The sequence below is a fragment of the Cricetulus griseus genome, chromosome 3 (genome assembly GCF_003668045.3).
Source record: "Cricetulus griseus strain 17A/GY chromosome 3, alternate assembly CriGri-PICRH-1.0, whole genome shotgun sequence".
In the NCBI taxonomy this organism is placed as follows: domain Eukaryota; kingdom Metazoa; phylum Chordata; class Mammalia; order Rodentia; family Cricetidae; genus Cricetulus; species Cricetulus griseus.
Window position 1 is genome coordinate 117,090,300 of NC_048596.1, and position 19,415 is coordinate 117,109,714.

The following is a 19,415-nucleotide window of genomic DNA, read 5'->3' on the forward strand; positions in this document are numbered from 1 at the left end:
GCTCTGTCTGAGATAGGATCCCATCTGTAGCTCGCACTGGCCTAGAACTTACTGTAGTTCATGCTAGCTCATCTCACACTGGCAGCAGTCCTGCCTCAGCCTTGGATGTGCTAGGATTAGCACCACACCCTGTTTCTTTTAGCTTTTTCATTTTATAGAGGAAATGAGGGGCTCAGTGGTTTTCCCACTTTGCTAATTAATAGTAGGGCATGTTCTAGCAGATGTAGGTAGTGATTGCTTTGCAGCTTTACACAGTTCCTCGCACATACTTACTTTTTCAGCAAAGTTGGATAAACAAGTAATGAATTTTCTTGTGAATTTGAACAGTTATTATACTTTAACATAATCTCATATGCTCTGCCAGACTTTGTAGGGACACAGCCCATCTACTTCTGCTGTTTTCTGCAAGCTATACCCCAAGTTCCTAATGGTGCCTAATAATAATTTGTGTTTGGTTATGCCCTTAGGTTGCAAGCACTGATCCAGACGCTTGACTTTAAAGTTGCTTTAAAGTCACTATTGACCTTCATGTCATTAATTCAAATAGCCAGGACTCCTGTCTCCTTTTTATCCTCTAGATCTCAGCAGTTTCTCTGTCTCTGTCCCTGTCTCTCTGTCTCTCTTTCTCTCTCTTTCTTTTCTCTTTGAATATATTTTATCAGAGTGGCAAAAGCCACATCCTTTTTTCACACACTTCTGTCTCTTCCTTTTGAAGGTTCTATTAAGGACTGCCAGCCTGAGAAATAGTGTGGGACTGGCCTAGGAACTCTCAAACCCAGTAATTAGCCTATGAATGGGAAGGTTCAGAGCAACCAGATGTATTTGTTACCTGGTAAAATTTTAAAGCCACAGAGGGAGATGGATTCTGTGCTCATTTGTAATAAAACTAATGTAGCTTGTGTTTGAAAATATGTTTTATAGGTGAGTGAGTTTGTTAAAATGGAAGTGGTTCTATCGGGGGCTGGGAGTGCAACTTATGTTAGAACACGTACTTAGCATAAATGAGGCCCTGGGTTCAGTCCCCAGCATCAGAAACAAATGAATTCATCTAATTTCAGTTTTTCCATTATTTTTCAGAGGTTTTACTTTTAAAAAGAAAACGTCAGAGGGTGATGTGTCTGTAACTAGCGTGCCAGTGGTAAAAACACCTGCATTAAGTGATAAAGATGTGATTGTGTCTGAGGCCTTTCCATCCACTGAGTCTCCTCTACTCCACACACCAAAGCAGCAGCCTGGGATTGATGGCTTCTTTAAAAATTCTCTGGGAGAACAGCAGACCAAGGGGACCAAACCATCACAGCTGGACTTGGTACAGATTCCTCAGGAAGTTTTATGTACTGCCCCCAAAACCCCAGCTGTAAAGAAACCCCACATTTCTGTTTTCAAGAAATTAGAATTTAGTTCTTCACCAGATTCCCTCAACGATTGGGCCGATATGGATGACTTTGATATTTCAGCATCAGATGCATTTGTTTCGATGAGTAGAAACCCTGTCATAAGAGTAAGCACTGCTCAGAAACCAAAAAAGTCTATCAGAAACTTTTTTAAACCACCACCTCATAAAGCAAGTGTGGTAAAGGCTGGTTTGACTCTGTCTTCCCCTGAAAGCTCACAAGTGGATTTAACTAAGGATCAGAAGGATGAGTCGGAATACTTAAGCGGTGATGTGATTTGCATCGACAGTGACCCTGGTTCTGAAGAGCTTGTGAAGAAAGACGCTCAGGAGAGTCAGTCTTTGGAAACTGAATTGGAAGTTGAAAGAGGTAGCCATCATCTCATCTTCATCTCAGTATGTTTACAATACTTTTTAATTGAAAGCCAACATTGGGAACAGCAGTAAACAGTTTTTGTCCTTGGGGGTCTTGATATCTGCTCTGCCAGAGTTAGCTCTGTGATTTAAACATGTAGAAATGGAGTTCTGATGCTGGGCCGTGGTGGCGCATGCCTTTAATCCCAGCATTCAGGAGGCAAAGGCAGGCAGATCTCTGTGAGTTCGAGGCCAACCTGGTCTACAAAGCTACACAAAGAAACCCTGTCTTGAAAAACAATACAAAACAAAAGGAAGGAAGGAAGGAAGGAAGGAAGGAAGGAAGGAAGGAAGGAAGGTCTGCAGAGGTTAAAATGGATACCTAGTGATAGGATTGGAAAGTGAGGTGAGCCTTTCTGTATGTGTAGTTTTTTAATGGCTTGCTGCCTTAAAGTATATGTCAAATATTGATGGTAACCTCTAATCATCCTGCTTAATACAGTCGTGTATCACTTAGTGACAAGGATATGTTCTGAGAAAAATGTGTTATTAGGCTATGTCATCCTGCAAATATTATAGTGAACTTACTCTAACCTAGATGGCAGAGCCTACTACACACGTAAGCTACATGGCTTGCCTCTTGCTCAGAATCTCCAAAACCATACGTCTGTGAATACTGTAGGTGTTTGTAACACCATGGAATATATCTGTGTATCCAAACTTTTTTTTTTCCTTTTTAAAATTTTAAATTAAAAACAATCTCATTTTACATACCAATCTCAGTTCCCTCTCCTTCTCATGCTCCCTTTCTCCTCACTAACCCCCCCCCATCCCATCCCCACCCACTCCCCAGGGAGGGTGAGGCCTCCCATGGGGGATCATCAAAGCCTGTCATATTATTTGGGTCAGGGCCTAGGCCCTCCCCCATGTATCTGGGCTGAGAGAGTATCCGTCTTTGGGGAATGGGCTCCCAAAGACCATTTGTGAACTAGGGATAAATACTGGTTTCACTGCCAGAGGCTCCATAGACTGCCCTGGCCTCCCAGCTGACATCCATGTTCAGGGGGCCTGGTTTGGTCCTGTGCTGGTTTCCCAGCTGTCAGTCTGGGGTCCATGAGCTCCCACTTGCTCCGTCAGCTGTTTCTGTGGGTTTCCTCAGCATGGTCTGGACCCCTTTGCTCATCACTCCTCCCTCTCTACAACTGAATTCCAGGAGTTCAGTATCCAAACATTTCTAAGTATACAAAAGGTACGGTAAACGTAAACATTAACATTTTTTAAAGAATTTTGTGTACTGAATAGAGTACATATCATGAATAGAGCTGGTCGAACTAGAAGCTTCTCTGAGAAAGTAGAAAGAGAATGTGGAGGCATAGGATGTTGCTAGCCATTTCAGTACATTATAAACACTGCAATTAGACTATAGCATATTCATTAAAATTTTCACTTCCTCAATAATTACTTTTAGTTCATTGTAATTTTTAAGCTTTAATTCTTATAGTCACAGTTAAACCATAAAAAACATGATTATAGAGCCATGCAAAATGTTTTTTCTCTCTCTCTCTCTCTCTCTTTTTTTTGGTTTTTCTTATTTTATGTTGTACTGATTAGTTTTATGTCAGCTTACATAAACTAGAGTTATTTGGAAGAGGGACTCTCAATTGAGAAAATTCCCCCCACCAGATTGGCCTGTAGACAGGCCTTTAGTACATCTTATTGGTTGATAGTTGATTTAGGAGGGTTCAGCTCACTAGACAGTGCCCCCAACCTGGGCTGATGGTCCTGGATGCTGTAAGAAAAACAGGATGAGCAAGCTAATAGACAATGTTCCATGGCCTCTGCAACAATTCTTGCCTCCAGGTTCCTTCTCTGAGTTCCTTCACTGACTATCTGAATAATGGAGAACAAATTGTAAGATGAAAAAAACCCTTTCCTCTATAAGTTGCTTTTTTGTTTGTTTTGTTTTGTTTTGTTTTTCTAGACAGGGTTTCTCAGTGTAGCTTTGGAGCCTATCCTGGCACTCACTCTGGAGACCAGGCTGGCCTCGAACTCACAGAGATCCACCTGCCTCTGCCTCCCGAGTGCTGGGATTAGCGCCACCAACACCCGGCCATAAGTTGCTTTTGGTCATGGTGTTTCATCAAGCAGTAGAAGCCATATCTAAGAGATACGTATCTGAAGGAGTGTTTTACCTGAGTGTGTGTGTGTGTGTGTGTGTGTGTGTGTGTGTGTATTATGTGTGTGCTTTGTACCTTCAAATACCAGAGGGCATCAGATCTCTTGGAATTGGAGTTACATATGGTTAAAAACCATATTATGGGTGCTGGGAACCCAACCCAGGTCCTCTGCATGAGTAGCAAGTGCTTTTAATGTGCTACAATATCTCTCCGTCCCCTGCTCTTAAATTCTTGATACTCCTGTCTCAGTCTCCTGAATGCTGAAATTAAGATTATAAGCTACCAAACCAAGTTCACCCTTTTCTTTTCCTTTCTTCCTTTCCCTTTCCTTTTCCTCCCTCACTCCTTCCCTTCCCTATCCTTCTCTCCTTCCTTTCACCTTTCATTTCTTTATTGATGTTCTGTAAAACCAAGATATGAACTTAAACATTAGTGTAACATAGGGTCAGGAGCATGAGACCAGCTGGCCTCTGCCTCACAAAACTCCATCTGCCTCTGCCTCTGTCTCTCTCTGCCTCTCTCTGCCTCCTCTCTGCCTCTCTCTCTGCCTCTCTCTTTGCCTGTCTGCCTCTATCTGCCTCTCTCTCTCTGCCTCTGCCTCTGCTGTGCTGGGTTTGATGGTATGTACCACCACACTGAGCTCTCCTCTGCATTCCTTTTTGTTTTTTGTTTCTTTTGACATAGCCCTGGCTGTCTTGGAACTTGCTCTGTAGACCAGGCTGACCTTGAACTCACAGAAGTCCACTTACCTCCAAAGTGCTAGAATTAAAGGCTTATGCTACCACCGCCCGGCACCCTCCTGTGCATTCTTACAGATTAACACTTGTTCTTTTGTTTGAGGCAGGTCTTACTATATTGCCTTACTATATTGTCTGACCAGGAACTTAGAAAGATTCACTTGCCTCTGTCTCCTAGATGCCACTACACCTGGTTTAGAATACCTCTTGAAGGGCCTGTATGAGACTCTTCTACAGTAGATGGAATACATTAGTAAAAATATACACCAGTATCATTATGTCGAGTATTATTTACTGTAAGTAACTGTATTACTAGAAACAGAAGACTCAGGTGTGACACTGTGATATAATAGGAGTATTTTAGCTATATCTTAACTTAGGAGACCATTGTCTTGTAGGTGGTTGGTTGTTGGCAGGAATGTCAGTCATGTGGTGTGTGGCTATATTATGAAACATATTCAAGATGTTTTGTGGGAGCTGTGGAGATGGCTAATTAGTTAAGGGCATTTGTTGTTTTGCAGAGGACCTGGGTTTAGTTCCCAGCATCCACATGGTGGCTTACAACCATCCATAACTCCAGTTCCAGGAAATCTGATTCCTTCTTTTGACCTCTGAGGGCAAATGCACATGGTGCATATACATGCCAGCAGAGCACTCATACACCACCAGGCATAGTTGCATTTACCTTTAATCCCAGAACTCAGGAGGCAGAGGCAAGCTTATCTCTGTAAGTTCTAGGACAGCTAAAGCTACATATATTTTGAGATTTTACCTCAAAAATAAAGAAATGCATACATAAGATCAAAACCCATCACTCATACATAAAATTGAAAAAATGTTTTTAAACACATTTCCTGAATAACTCTTTTATTTATTATGTGTATTGGGGGAGGGGGGCACTGGAAGTCAAGAGGGCAACTTTGCAATCCATCCTCTCCATCTACTCTTGAGTTTGAAGCTCAGCTTATCAGGCTTGAGGATCAATGATTCAATCCACTAATCATTTCACTGGTCCTGGTTCATCTTTATTTTTTTTTTCTTTAAATTTCATGTGTATGGGTCTTTTGCCTATATGTGTATCTGTGTGCCACGTGCATGCCTAGTGTCTGGGTAGCTAGAATTACAGACCATTCTTCTGCCTCAGCCTCCTTAGTAGCTTAGATCACAGGTACATGCCACATCCTGAGACTAAAATTTTAAACACTCAGTTCTGTTAAAATTGTTACACAATGAGAGAGGGCTGAAAAGGGATTGATTTAAAAAAAAAAACAAAACAGCATAACTGTAGTTTAACCTATTGTGTTGCTGTTTCTTAAGAGAATACAGGTGGATGGTAAAGGCAAAACCATGGAGCACCAGAGATATGTTTATGTAGCTGAGACAACTCTGTGACAGAGGTGGTTTATCTGTGTAGCAGCAGTGTGTGTACCCGCTCTGGGGCACACCTGTGATCTTGGATCAGGAGGTGGAGGCAGCAAGATAAACAGTCCAAAAGTCCAGGCTGTGCAGCAGGTCCTTGTCTGGAAACAAGCAAACAGAAACAAAGCAAACCCAAGTGTTTGTGCTGTTAGACTTAACCTGCTGCACATTGCTCTTTTTTAAACATGAGCAGGAAACAGAAGAAGCAAAACATGATATAGGTATTGAATTCCCTGAGCAAATCTCTGGCTTTAGTCCAGCTTTGTACTTCTTCCAGTTGATTCACTTCTCGTGAAGAAGTCAGCCAACATTAACCTGCAGGAGACTCCCATACAAAATGTTCTGATTGTTTATGACTTGCCCAAAAAAGCACTCACTCATAAGAGCTTGTGCCTCTTCTGTCTCATTAATTATTCAAATAATCTGTGTTTACCAACTATTTTTCTTTAGATAATAGTGAAAAGAAGAACCATGTAGGTGAAGTTAAATTACAGTCAACTGAGAAAGCGCTATATGATGATGATGATGATTATGATGTAGACTTTGTTCCACCTTCTCCAGAAGAAGAAATTATTTCTGCAGCTTCTTCCTCTTCAAAATGCTGCAGGTAAAATAGTTAATAATAAAGATTCTTGTTTGTTTCTAAGATGCCTTAAGTAATGTAGTTTAGTTATACAATATCATTTCTATGTAAGTATTCTTTGTGCTTCTATGGTTTATTTTGTATTCAAATAAAAGCATCCAAACATTGTTATTTATTTATTGGTTGTTTAGAAACCATTCTTAGCTGGGCTTGGTAGCTTGAGCCTTTAGTTCCAGCACTGGGGAGGCAGTGCAGACAGATCTCTGAATTTGAGGCCAGCCTGGTCTACAAAGTGAGACTCTGTCTCAAAGACAAACAACAACAACAAAACTCTTACTGTGTAATTCATGCTGGCCTTGAATCCAGGATCATCCTGCCTTAGTCTCCCAAGTGTCAGGATTACAGGTGAGAACTACCATAATTGGGGTGAAGAGGGATTATTGTTTTATTTTACCAGTCACATTTGAAAGACCTCCTACTCCAGAGACTTAAGGCAGGAGAACTGACTGATCCAGATGTCAGTCCAGTTAAGTATGGGATATCTACTACTATATTATTTAGTCACTTTTTTTTTATAATTCATTCATTTATATTTTATGTGAATTGATATTTTGCCTGCATGAATGTTTGTGTGAGGATGCCAGATCCCTTGAAACTGGAGTTTCAGAGAGTTGTGAACTGCTGTGTGGGTGCTGGGAATTGAACCCAGTTCCCTGGAAGAGCAACTGGTGCTATTAACAGCTAGGCCATCTCTCCAGCCCTGTTTAAGTCACTATTTTGACAGAAACAGATCCTTGTAGTATATCATCTGGATTAGGAAGAGAAGGAAGTGTTTTTGATTTTTTGAGACAGGGTTTCTCTGTGTAGCTTTGTAGACCAGACTGGACCCAAATTAATGGAGATCCGCCTGCCTCTGCCTCCCGAGTGCTGGGATTAAAGGTGTGTGCCACTAACACCTGGCCCAGACTCTGATTCTTTTAACATTATTCTCCATATTGCTACATTTAAATTCTTTCTATCTATCTATCTATCTATCTATCTATCTATCTATCTATCTATCTATCTTGGTTTTTTGAGGCAGGGTTTCTCTATATTGTTTTGGGGCTTGTCCTCTGTAGACTAGGCTGGCCTCAACCTCACATAGATCCACCTGCCTCTGCCTCCTGAATGCTGGGATTAAAGGCATGTACCACCAATGCCCGTCGCTACATTTAAAATTTATGCTTTCCTAATTTATTGAGTTCTTCTACCCTGAGTTCCTTTGCTTAGCGTGTTATTTTTCTCATCGCTGTGACAAACAGTGTCCAAGAAGAAGGACTTACTTTGGCTCACAGTTTCATAGGGTACAGTCCATCGAAGTAGGAGGCATGTGGAGCTCTAGCTTATGGCTGGTCACTCTCAAGTGCAGGTGGATCAGGATATAAAAATGGAACTCTCAACACTCTGGTGGCCTCTATCTGCCAGCTGGGCCCTGTGTCCCAGAGATTTCTACAACTTCTCAAAAGGGCATCACCAGGTGTTCAAACAGAAGTCTTTCATATCCAGAGCATAATATTTAGATATTTAGCAGTTGGAAAAGATTACTTACAAGGTTGATTCTCTATTTTTCTGTTGCAGCCTAATGTGAATAACTGTACATTATATCATAGTTAAGGTTTTATTGCTGAGAAGACACCATTACCAAGGCAGCTCCTATAACATTTATAGGAAACATTTAATTGAGCTTTATAGTTCAGAGGTTTAGTCCATCATCACCATGGTGGGGCACATGGCAGCATACAGGCAGATATATGGGGAGGTACTTGAAGAGTTCTACATCTGATCAACAGTTAGCAGGAAGAGAGAAAAAGACGGGGCCTGGCTTGAGCTTCTGAAACCTCAAAGCCCACCCCCAGTGATACACTTCCTCCAACGAGGCCGCACCTCCTAATAGTGCCTATGAGCCTATGTGAGTCATTTTCATTCAAGCCATCACATATTATAAAATTGAAATAGAAGTTTCTCAGATATATTATGTATAATATATGCTTGGATTTTATGCATACTTTATTTCTTATTATTGTGGTTCTTTATTGTATTTTATTTATTGTTAATTTTGAGATAGGCTTTCTCACCAGTTTGGCTCGGCTCATGGCCAGCAACTCCTTATGGATCTGCTTTTCTCTGCCTCTTCAGTGTATGAGGCGTATATAAACTTAGGTCCTCATGCTTGCACTGCAGGTGATTTATGAACTGAGTCATCTCCCGGCACTGTGTTTGCATTTTAGGAAGGATCTCAACTTAAAATCTTTGTAGTCAAGAATGGCACTAAAATCCTCATTCTCCTGCCCCTAACTCTGAGTGCTGAGATTACAGGTGTGATCCACACCTAGCTTAAAAATACTTTTCTGTCCAATCAAACAGACTGTGGTTTTTAATTAATATATTTATATAGAATCTAATGTGTGTGTGTGTGTGTGTGTGTGTGTGTGTGTGTGTGTGTGTGTACTTGCACACTTGATACACATTGGCTTAATACAAAAAGTTCAGGTAAAGCTGCTTGGAATCTCAGAAAACGGTGTCATGAGTAACTACTTTCTGGGGACAGCAGTGAAGTAATGTGTGGGACTCTAAGAACATGTATAGTTTGGATACAGAGAGCTTGGGACAGTGGGTTCTTCCAAATTGAGAGAGCAAAATCTGTCACCCTAGACAACACAGAGCTCATAAGCCTAGTATAACTGAAAGGATATACTCGGGGATAGGAGTTGAAAGGGTCTTTTGGAACCAGAAGATGGAGGACTTGAGGGTCAGCTAAAGAGAGATACAAATGTGTTTCCCATCCAGATTCTAATCTCAGCACTAGGAAGGGGAGACAGTAAGCCTTGACCATGTATAGCAAGTTCCTGGGCATCCTGTGCTCCTTGACCCTGTCTCAAAACAAACACAAGAAAAGGAAACCTTTCCTTTATCTGTTTACATATTTATTGTAAAAGAGTGGGAGACAGAGCTGCATTCATTTTATCTATAGCATGATTGATTTAACTTTTTTTTTCTTGTAGTATGCTAAAGGATCTTGATGACTCTGACAAAGAGAAAGACATTCTTAACACCTCAAAAGATCTTTTGTCAAAACCAGAGGAAATGCCTGCAAAGGAGCCTGATCCAGGAACCAATACAGACTGTGACGGTATAAAAAAGCATATGTTTTCAGTTCTGTAAATAAAATAATTGTATTTGCATACTGTAGCTGCTTAGTATAAAATGGTATATGTACTGTATGTATCCTTTGTTCTGATAGCATAAATCATCCTACTTCATTTGTTAGCTAGTGTTTCCTTGAGCATTTCCTGAACGCAACATCTCAAAAGGCTCATTCTGTTTTGAAAATGCTGCTTGTTGACTCATGTTACAGGTAGAGCCAAAATTTGCCTCTCTGTAAATTTAATCCTTGTTAGGTGAATTTAAAGCCCCTAGAAATTTTGTTGGTTTTAGTTTGTTTGTTTGTTTTGAGACAGGGTCTTGTTATGTAGCCCAGGCAGGCTTTGAACTCATTGGCAGTTCCCCTGCCTTGGCTTCTTGAGTACTGAAATTTCAGAAAGTTCTATAAGTTTTACACACACACACATCTTTTTTTTTTTCATTCATTTATTTAGTTCATAAATAAAGTCATGCATAATTATGATACAGAATACAGTATGTTCACAATGGCATGGCTAAATTAAACCAATTAACATGTTATATCACACATATTCATCATTTTTGGTTTGAGGACACTTAAAGTATACTATCTCACAACTTTTAAAATATAGCATATTGTTATTAACCATATTTATCATGCTCTCAGTAGACCTCAAGACTTCACAGAATCTATGCCTCTTGTCCAACTGCAGTTTTATATCCTTAAACCAATCGTTTCCCCATTGTTAAAAGTCCCACATTGAAGCCTAATAGCCATAATTCTGCTCTCTGTTCCCATAAGGTCATCATTTCTAGGTTATACATAAAATTGAAATTGTGTGACATTTGTCTTCCAGTGTGTCACTTATTTTTTTTTTTTGGCAAGCATATAACTTTACTACTTACTAAAGATGAAATCAAATTTGCATGCACAGGTGAGCACTAACTGAAGTACCTTGGATTCATCACATATATGAGTTTCAATTTGCTTATATATATATGTATATATTTATATTTATATAAAAAGAGCAATAATGGCAATATGTTATGCATCAATAGCAGCAACAGCTTTTCCAGGTTCTGTAGTCCTTTGAACAAAATTGTAGAGACATCCAGCACACTCCATTTTAAAAAAACAAAAAAACAAACAAAAACAAAAAAACAAACAAACAACAACAACAAAAAAGTAAAAAACAAAATCCCTGAAGACAGCACTGTTCTGTTACTCTTGTGGTACTTGGCACCATTTTTTTTTTTTTTAATTAGTTTCTCAGTCATCATCTGGGAGGAAACCATTCTGAACAACATCATTAAAAACAGCTCTGATAAAGCATGGTCACTACTGTGTATCATAAAGCAGGTCCACATATGAGTGAGTACATATCATGTTTGTCTTTTTGTGATTGGGTTACCTCGCTCAGAATGGTTTCTTCGAGTTCCATCCATTTTCCTGCAAATTTCAAGATTCCATTGTTTTTTTCTGCTGAGTAGTACTCCATTGTGTAAATGTACCACAATTTCTCTATCCATTCTTCGGTTGAGGGGCATCTAGGCTGCTTCCAGTTTCTGGCTATTACAAATAATGCTGCTATGAACATGGTTGAACATATGTCCTTGTTGTATGAATGTGCTTCTTTTGGGTATATGCCTAAGAGTGGAATTGCTGGATCTTGTGGTAGATTCATTCCCATTTTCTTGAGGAGTCACCATACTGATTTCCACAGTGGCTGTACAAGTTGGCACTCCCACCAGCAGTGGAGGAGTGTTCCTCTTTCTCCGCATCCTCTCCAGCATAAACTGTCATTGGTATTTTTGATTTTAGCCATTCTGACAGGAGTAAGATAGTATCTCAAAGTTGTTTTGATTTGCATTTCCCTGATGAATAAGGATGTTGAACACTTTCTCATGTGTCTTTGAGCCATTTTAGATTCCTCTATTGAGAATTGTCTATTTAGTTCTGTACCCCACTTTTTAATTGGGTTGTTTGGTGTTTGGGGGACTAGCTTCTTGAGTTCTTTGTATATTTTGGAGATCAGCCCTCTGTCAGATGTGGGGTTGGTGAATGTCTTTTCCCAGTCTGTGGGCTGCCGTTTTGTCTTCTGACTGTCTCCTTTGCCTTGCAGAAGCTTCTCAGTTTCAGGAGGTCCCATTTATCAATTGTTGACCTCAGTGTCTGTGCTACTGGTATAATGTTCAGGAAGCAGTCTCCTGTACCGATTAATTCAAGGTTATTTCCCACTTTGTCTTCTAATAGGTTCAGTATAGCTGGATTTATGTTGAGATCTTTGATCCATTTTGACTTAAGTTTTGTGCAAGGCGATAGGCTTCGGTCTAACTGCAGTCTTCTACATGTCTGCACCCAGTTATGCCAGCACCATTTGTTGAAGATGTTCTCTTTGTTTTATCATATAAATTTGGATTGTTTGTCAAAAATCAGGTGTTCATAGGTGTGTGGGGTAATATCAGGGTTTTCAATTCTATTCCATTGGTCTACCAGTCTATTTTTGTGCCAATACCAAGCTGTTTTCAGGACTATAGCTCTGTAATAGAGCTTGAAGTCAGGGATGGTGATGCCTCCAGAAGTTCCTTTATTGTATAGGGATGATTTGGCTATCCTGGGTCTTTTGTTTCTCCATATAAAGTTGAGAATTGTTCTTTCAAGGTCTGTGAAGAATTGTGTTGGGATTTTGATGGGGATTGCATTGAATCTGTAGATTGCTTTTGGCAAGATTGCCATTTTTACTATGTTGATCCTACCTATCCAAGAGCATGGGAGATCTTTCCATTTTCTGGTCTCTTCTTTAATTTCTTTCTTTAGAGACTCAAAATTCTTACGGTACAGGTCTTTCACTTTTTTGGTTAGTGTTACTCCAAGGTATTTTATGTTGTTTGTGGCAATTTAAAGGGTGATGCTTCTCTGATTTCTTTCTCCACCAATGTGTCATCTATATATAGTAGGGCTACAGATTTTTTTGAGTTAATCTTGTATCCTGCCACTTTGCTGAAGGTGTTTATCAGCTGTAGGAGTTCCCTGGTTGAGTTTTTCGGGTCACTTATGTAGACTATCATATCATCTGCAAATAGTGAGAGTTTGACTTCTTCCTTTCCGATTTGTATTCCCTTGATCTCCTTTTGTTGTCTTATTGCTCTAGCTAGAACTTCAAGGACAATATTGAAGAGGTATGGAGAGAGTGGACAGCCTTGTCTTGTACCTGATTTTAGAGGAATTGCATTGAGTTTCTCTCCATTTAATTTGATGTTGGCTGTTGGCTTGCTGTATATTGCTTTTATTATGTTGAGGTATGTTCCTGTTATCCCTGATTTCTCCAGGACCTTTATCATGAAGGATGTTGGATTTCACACACACATCTTTTGAGTCCTCTTTACAGCCACATTGAATTTTGTGGATCATTCAGCTCCTCTCTTTTATATATCTGATCTGGGTCTGGGTGTCCATTTTAAGTTAATACCTTTTTTTCCTGTTAAATTGTTCCTTTTTTCTCTTCCTTTAATGCTGGGCATTTAACCCAGGGCCTCTGTGCTCTACCATTTATCTGTATCTCTAATCCTGTTTCAGTTCTTTCTGATTCTCACTTTTGTTTTTTCCTTCTGTCCAAGTATCTAGTATAAACACTAGACTTTAAAACCAATAGTCATTTGATGGAACACCTTTGTTTCAGCTTCCTAGACACTCAGGCCAGAAATGTGTGTTTTCTTTCTTCAATGTGTGTTTTCTCCCTCTCTTTCTTTCTTTCTTTCTTTCTTCTTCTTCTTCTTCTTCTTCTTCTTCTTCTTCTTCTTCTTCTTCTTCTTCTTCTTCTTCCTCCTCCTCCTCCTCCTCCTCCTCCTCTTCCTCTTCCTCCTCCTCCTTCTTTTCTGTTTTTGTTGTTGGGTTTTTTTTTTTTTTTTGGAGAAAGGGTTTCTCTGGGTAAAAGCCCTGGCTGTCCTGGAACTCACTCAGTAGCCCAGGCTGGCCTCAAACTTACAGAGATCCTCCTGCCTCTGCCTCCCGAGTGTTGGGTTAAAGGCGTGCACCACCACCACCACCACCACCACACACCACCACCACCACCACCGCCCAGCTATGTGTTTTCATTTGGGAAGTTTTTCCTAGTAGTATTTTTTATTTTTTTTCCTCTCTTACTATATCGAGAACCTTTGCAATTTGGATGTTAGAAACACACACACACACACACACACACACACACACACACACACACACACTTAATTTTCTCATATATCTCTTGCTTTTCAGCAAAATAGGAAAATTTTCTCAGGTTGTTTTGACACGGGTCTCGCTATGTAGATGAGGCTGGCCTCATACTCAGAGCTGCCTGTCTCTCCCTCTTGAGTGCCTTATTTCTTACCATAGAAATAAGGAAATTAAGGTACAGAAGAATTAATAATTGGATGATTGTAGAATTAAGGCAGCAGCAGAGTTAGAATTTGAACCAGCAGCATAGAGACTCTTGAATTCACCCTGATAACCATGGTATTAGCCTCTTTCTTCATCTCTTAAGTTTTCCTATTATAATGCTGCAAGTGTAAGGATGTGGGCAGAGGTCTTCAGTGTCACAAGAGACTTCCCTCTTAACTGACATCAGTCAATCATCACCTAGTTATGAACCTTTCTTCAAGATATTTCTCTTCCTTCTCTATGGAATTATAAAAGACTAGGTTATAGGACTCCAGAAATATTACTGTCTAAGGCACGAAGAATGAAGGGATGGGGTGTTAGGGCCTCACACTATAGCCTAAGCAGCTTCTAACTCATAGTCCTGCTTCTGTTTCCTGAGACCTGAGATCGTAGGCATGCAGCACCACCCTGCCTTGCTAAATAGCTGTTAGATTCCAAGGTGTACTGTAGGCCATCAGGAAATAGCTGTTGTTACCTGCGAGTCTAGTAATCCTTCCAAAGAGGAGCATTAAGATGCTGTTTTGTTTTTATGATCTCCTCCTAACTCCATAATTGTTTCCTCTTGTAGAGCTACAAAGCAGCATTTTGATAATGTATTCTAGATTTTTGCCTTGAGTCAACAACAAGGTCACTAGTTTGTAGCTTTTGACAATCACTTTTTTTTTTTTTTTTTTTTTAAATCAGAACAGTGTCTGTCTTCACTTTCCTTTGAGGCCTTGCCCAGAGTTTTCCTTGTAGTCTGAGATGGGATGTAGTCTGTCTAGTAGGGAAATCTAGACAGTCTAAATCTAAATTTGCCACTGTCTAGGTACTGGTATTTCTGATCCTGCCTTGGCTTCAAGTTTTTCAGACCATTGTGAAATCTCTTCTTTACAGACTGAGGCTCCTTCATAGAGAACCAGAACGACAGGAATTCAGCAGCTCTCTGTTCAACACCTCATAGCCATGTCCTTTTCCCCATAGTTACCAGCAGACATCCTCACTTCCTGTGTCTTTCTCATGCACACGGTTGTCTCCACACAGTTTTTGTATAGCCCTGATTTTCCCTCTTGTCTCCTTCCTGTCCCTCAAGCCTGTCAGCTGACTGTTTCTCATCTGCAGCCATGTGCTCTCATTTTTCTTCTCTGAGCATTTTTTTTTCCCTTTCTTACCTCCTTGCCTCCAGAGAATACTGTCTCCCTAGAGCCCATGTAAACTGACATTTTCTCCTTTATATCATGTGAAGTTGAGTGGGCATTTTCTTTGCTTTTATTGCTTCCCTGAATTATTTGTTTTCTTTCCTTCATTGGAAACATCAGCTTCATTGGAAATCATATCTCTTAGTTGTGTGGCTTAATCAAGAAATTGGGGGTGGCTTGTGAGGCAGCACACCAGCAGAGTGCTTCCCTGGCATTTTGGGGTTCTTGGGTTTCAACCTCATTCTTTATTTATAATTGCTTCATAGACAAACAGATGAGTGTGCAGCAGCAGCTTATTCGTGTGATGGAGCACATCTGTAAATTAGTTGATACTGTTCCTATTGATGAACTGAAAGCTTTGAATTGTGGGAACGAGCTGCTTCAACAGCGAAACATAAGGTATTTTGATTGTCCTTCTGGAAGATATCTGATTGCAGTTCCACTACTCCAAGTAAAGAGACAAGCAGAACATCCATGCTTTCTGGCCTAAACATAAGGATAATAGTCCCATCACTAAGTTTTAAACTTATTTAATTTTCAAACCATTTGTTTAAGATTTACATTCAAATTTTTGAGACTGGGAAAAAGATTATTTTTTTCTAGAGTTTCTGTTGGGGTTAAAAAATGAAAGTAAACTTCACAGCTACTATAGCAAACTATTTACATTTAATATGTTCTCTTTCTTCAGAAGGGAGCTTTTGGCCGAAGCTGGTTTTAATGGAAAAGATGTCAGTCTTCTGAGTTCACTGTGGAGATGCAGGCCTGACTCACATGGTAACACTGTGCAGAGTAATTCCTGCCCTGTGGGGCATCCTAGTAAAGAGTTAAATTCTCCATCCTTTCCCTCACATTCCCTTTCCACTGAGGAATGCTTACCAACCACCACTCCAGGGAAGACAGGATTCTCAGCCACCACGAAGAATCTCCTTGAAAGGCCGTTATTGAATTCCCATTTACAGAAGTCCTTTGTAAGTAGCAACTGGGCTGAAACACTAAGGATAGAAAAAAGAAACGAAAGCACTTATTTCCCAGGAAATGTTCTCACAAGCACCGCTGTGAAAGATCAGAATAAACATGCTGCTTCAGTAAATAACTTAGAGAGAGAAGTCCAGGCTTCCTATGATATTGATAATTTTAACATTGATGACTTTGATGATGATGATGACGATGACTGGGAAAATATAATGCACAGTTTTTCAGCCAGCAAATCCTCCACAGCTGCCTACCCACCTATCAAGGAAGGTGGGCCTGTTAAGTCTCTGTCAGAGAGGATCTCTTCAGCCAAGACAAAGTCTCTTCCAGTGGTGTCAACTGCCCAAAATAAAAAGCTCTCAGAGTCAATTCAGAATTACACTGGTAAGTCTAAAATAAATTAGATGCTTAAATATTATAGAAAAACAAAACTGTCCAAAATAAGAGTTGTATAATAAAAGGCACGGCAGCACATCATTGCCTGAACACCACTTTGTTTCTATGCAAATTTCTACTGATAATATGAATTACAAATCACAATTTCAAAAGCAAGTTGCTCTTTTGTCTCTGTAGCAGCTGTAGGTTTATAAATGTGTAATTATAACCTATTGTAGTAAGACTCTAAAGTCATCACCGATGCGCTCTGCCTTTAAACTAACATTTTCTAGTCCCTGCAACAATAAAGCTTGTGAGTGCCAAATTTTTAGTGGTTTGGGGGAAGGCAAAATAAAAAGGTGAATTTATATGCTCTAAATATGCATATTTTTAGGATTCTGGATGATGAGAAGAAATTTACTTATAAAGGAGAGAACTATTTCGTGTCTCACAACACTAAAATGTGAGGCAGCATAAGAAGGATATGAAATTAGAAATTTCAAGTATATTAAGTTAATCATGGGGGCTCACCGGTGTAATAGCAGCACCTGGGAGGCTGAGGCAGGAGGATGACAGTGAGTTTGAGACTAGCCTGGACTGTAGAGTAAGACCTTGTCTCAAAACAAGCAAACATGCCTTAAATGCTCAGTGAAGGCTCATGGTATGCCATGTCCTGAATTGGGCTCTGGGAAGATTTCAGAGAAGCCATATTGGAGCTCCCAGTTTAATGAGGAATGAACTAAGCCACTGTAGAAGCTCAGTAAAGCCTAAATAAATTTAAAGGCTTACGTCAGCCCTGTAAAGTTATTTCAGAGTACATTTACTGAAACAAGAATACATGTGCAAAGGTTTATGAAGTACAGCCCTCCCTATTTTTGCCATTGATGACTTAATAGCTCTGAGTTTGTTCTTACAGTGATGCTGTTGACCTTTAAAATAGCCACTAATGGATTTATTTTGGTATGTTAGAATGTGTCATACTTGATGTCTGCAATTATCTCCGAGACAGTTGAGTGTTGGAGTGAGAGGAGCTGCCAGAGTTGATGTGTGAGAACCTCTTGTTCTCTTGAACCACAGCTGCCCCAATGAGGATGCAGAGCAGGGAGAGATGTGTGAGAGTGAAGGAAATATCTGAGAAGTTCAGGTGACACTGAGGTTTCAGACCTGCGTGACTGTGACACCATTCACAGAAATAGGGAAGTCAGAAGGCAGAGTTCGATTTAGAGAACAGCTGAGAAGGGCTATTTTAGAACTGTTGGAAAGTCATTCAGGTTGACGTGTGTGTGTGTGTGTGTGTGTGTGTGTGTGTGTGTGTGTGTGTGTGTGTGTGTGTGTGTGTGTCTAGAGATGGCTTATTAGTTAAGAGCATTGGCTGTTCTGAGAACCTGGGTTAGGTTCCTGGCACTCCCATGGCAGCTCACAACTATCTGTAACTCCAGCTGTAGGGGATGCAACACCCTCTTTTGGCCTCCTCAGGTACCAGGCACTCATGTGGTGTGCAGACATACATTCAGACAAAAACGCTCATATCCATAGAATAACAAATGAATTTTAAAAATGTTTTTAAAAGAAAGCAATGTTGTACAGGCAGTTGGATGTGTGTAGGATGGGGATTTAGGAGGACATCAGGAAACAGCTAGTCTTTCTCTGCACACAGATTATGTTTAAGATTTTAGGGCTAGAAAATCTCCAAATAAGAATGTGTCAAGAGCTCAGTCCTAGGGACTAGAAAGGAAATTCAAAGCCAGTAGAGTGGCTGAGGTGTAGTCACTGTGTACTACACATTGTGCAGTGTCCTGGTGCACTATAGCCTGGCATGTACAAATCGTAGGTTTGCTTGCTAGCACAGAAGAAATAAAGCAAATAGAAAGGGTATGATTATCTTGAAACCCAGGGAAAAGAGGAAGAATGAATAAATTACATTGATAGGGACTGCAGAAAAATCAAGGAGAGACTAGATTTAGGCCCTGAGGAACGTGTGAAATTAATTGGGAAGGAAGCCATGTAAACAGTTAAAGTATGCTGTAGAGAAAGTATGCCATTGATTCTGCAGGGACAAGGTGAATGCTAAACTTAACTGTATTAATACACTGATGTTTTTTAAATATTGATTGTTTTTGTAGATAAGATGGAACAAAATTTGTCATCAAAAAATCTGAAACATGAACATTTTCAAAGTCTTAATTTTCCTCATACAAAAGAAATGATGAAGATCTTTCACAAGAAATTTGGCTTACATAATTTTAGAACTAATCAGCTAGAGGCAATCAATGCTGCGCTGCTTGGTGAAGATTGTTTTATCCTAATGCCCACTGGTATGTATTTTTAGATATGAATTGGCAGGAGTCCATTGGCAGATGTTAAATGAAAGCTCTTTAATAGAAATAAAAAGAACACCTCCCATTATTCTTACTTTAGGGACCCTTTAAACCCCCCAAACCACAGTAAGAAAGTCTGTCACCTCAGCCTCTGTTCTGTTGACATGATAAGATTCTAACTCCTTAAGGATGTGAACTCACAGCTCATTGGGGTGACCTGATGTAGAGCTTTTCTTTGGGAAATTTTATTTTTTTTTCTAATCTAAATGAGCCTAGAAGGGAACAGAAGACGGATATGAGAGACCATGACCATTTCTGGCTAATGTTTAGTGC

General features: G+C 40.0%; 1 protein-coding gene across 5 annotated transcripts in view; it reads left to right on the plus strand.

Annotated features, from left to right (window-relative positions):
* Blm (BLM RecQ like helicase) overlaps positions 1 to 19,415 on the plus strand; it is an 83,147-nt gene that overhangs the window by 18,694 nt on the left and 45,038 nt on the right. For 3 of the 5 annotated variants that reach the window (XM_027408257.2, XM_027408258.2, XM_035442430.1), the window contains exons 3-8: positions 1,078 to 1,763; positions 6,531 to 6,687; positions 9,705 to 9,832; positions 15,684 to 15,816; positions 16,106 to 16,773; positions 18,888 to 19,079. In XM_027408257.2, the coding sequence (XP_027264058.1) occupies positions 1,078 to 1,763; positions 6,531 to 6,687; positions 9,705 to 9,832; positions 15,684 to 15,816; positions 16,106 to 16,773; positions 18,888 to 19,079 (1,964 nt within the window). Of the gene's footprint in view, positions 1 to 1,077; positions 1,790 to 6,530; positions 6,688 to 9,704; positions 9,833 to 15,683; positions 15,817 to 16,105; positions 16,774 to 18,887; positions 19,080 to 19,415 lie in introns of those variants that run through there. The other 2 variants (XM_027408260.1, XM_027408261.2) reach the window with 2 other exon arrangements.